We start from the raw sequence: 1,334 nt of genomic DNA, 5'->3' as shown, positions 1-1,334 counted from the left end.
GCGCGCGACGTCGGCCTCGTTGCCGGCCTGGCGGGCGTCTCGTTTGGCTCGTTCGCCTCTGGCGTCGGGTCTTTTGCGCTGCTGCCGACGGATCTCCTCGCGTACGGCGATGGCTTCGGGGCAGACGGCCACCCTCCGCTGGTGGAGCCGTTGCGAGACATGCCGCAGCTTGGGGTCGATGCAGCCAACCTGTTCAGAGACCTCGGCCTGGCAGCAGGCCTGGCCGCCGTCTCCTTTGGGGGAAGCTTCGCCTCTGGCGTCGGGTCCTTCGCCCGGACCGGCGCCTCTCCCTTAGTCCCTACGGATGCGGGCTTTGCGGCCTTGGACGTGGGTCTGGACGCCCCGCTTCTCGACGATCTTGGCCTCCTGCGAGAGCTGCCGGCGTTTGGAGCGCTGAAGCAGCTCGACGGCCTGCTGTCTGTCGGCGCGAGCTTCTCGTCCGCCGCCTCGTTTGGCGGCGCGGGCCTCAGCCCTTTCGACGCACTCGAGGTGCTCGGTGTGGACATGTTGCCGCCCGCTCTTGGCCGCGGCGAGCTCGGCGCGTTGCCGACTGCCGAGGACGTACTCCGCGACACCGAGGCGTTCGACTTTGGCTTGCGTGAGCTTGAGCTCGGCCGTCTCGTGGACGGACTTCAGCTCACCTCGCTCGGCGGGGGCAGCTTCGCCTCCGGCCTCTCCTTTGCTGGCGGGGGGCTGGCGGGCCGCGACGCGCTCGCCGCGCTCAACTTCGACGACCCGCTCGGCCCGCTCTTCGACCCGTTCGGCCCGCTCGGGCTGGATACGGGGCTCGGTGAGGGGCTCGACGCCGGTGCGCGGCTCGGCCAGAAGGCGGCAGCGGCCGGGCTCGCGGGGCCGCTTGCCGGCTGGCGCGGCGTTGAGGGGCTGGACAGGCTGAGCGACTTTGAGCAGCTGGAGGGCCTCGATCTGACGGACTTTGCTGCGCTCGGCCACTTGTCGATGACGTCCGCCTTCACGTCGATGACATCCTTCACGCTCGGCGGTTTGCCCCAAGACCTGCTGGCGGCCGAGCTCGACTTCGACCGGCTCACTGAAGGAGGACCCTCAGGGCGCGCTGGACCGAAGGCCGCGCTGGACGCGCTCGCCACGGGCATATTCGAGGACGGGCTGCCGACCTTGCTCGACTTCGACACGGCCGGCTGGACCGAGGCGTGGCCCGACGCGCTGCGGATGGACACGCTGCCCTCGATGGCCTCGCTCACCTCCGCCACGTCCTTCGCGGGGCTCGACCCGCGGGCGGCGGAGCTGACGGACCGACTGCTCGACTGGGAGGCCCTGGAGGAGCTGCCCGCGGCGCTGGCGGGCGGCTTCCCCGG

At 71.1% G+C, this 1,334-nt stretch overlaps 1 protein-coding gene across 1 annotated transcript in view; it reads left to right on the top strand.

Moving 5' to 3' along the window:
* Positions 1-1,334, top strand: part of EMIHUDRAFT_241766 (hypothetical protein) — a gene marked incomplete at both ends in the record, with an annotated part of 11,370 nt that overhangs the window by 4,091 nt on the left and 5,945 nt on the right. The window contains one exon of the mRNA XM_005773197.1: positions 169-1,229. Coding sequence (XP_005773254.1) covers positions 169-1,229 — 1,061 coding nt within the window. The remainder of the gene's footprint in view (positions 1-168; positions 1,230-1,334) is intronic.

The sequence above is a fragment of the Emiliania huxleyi genome (genome assembly GCF_000372725.1).
Source record: "Emiliania huxleyi CCMP1516 unplaced genomic scaffold EMIHUscaffold_342, whole genome shotgun sequence".
In the NCBI taxonomy this organism is placed as follows: domain Eukaryota; phylum Haptophyta; order Isochrysidales; family Noelaerhabdaceae; genus Emiliania; species Emiliania huxleyi.
The sequence above is the reverse complement of the archived record's forward strand: the minus strand, read 5'-3'. Positions and strand labels throughout refer to the sequence as shown.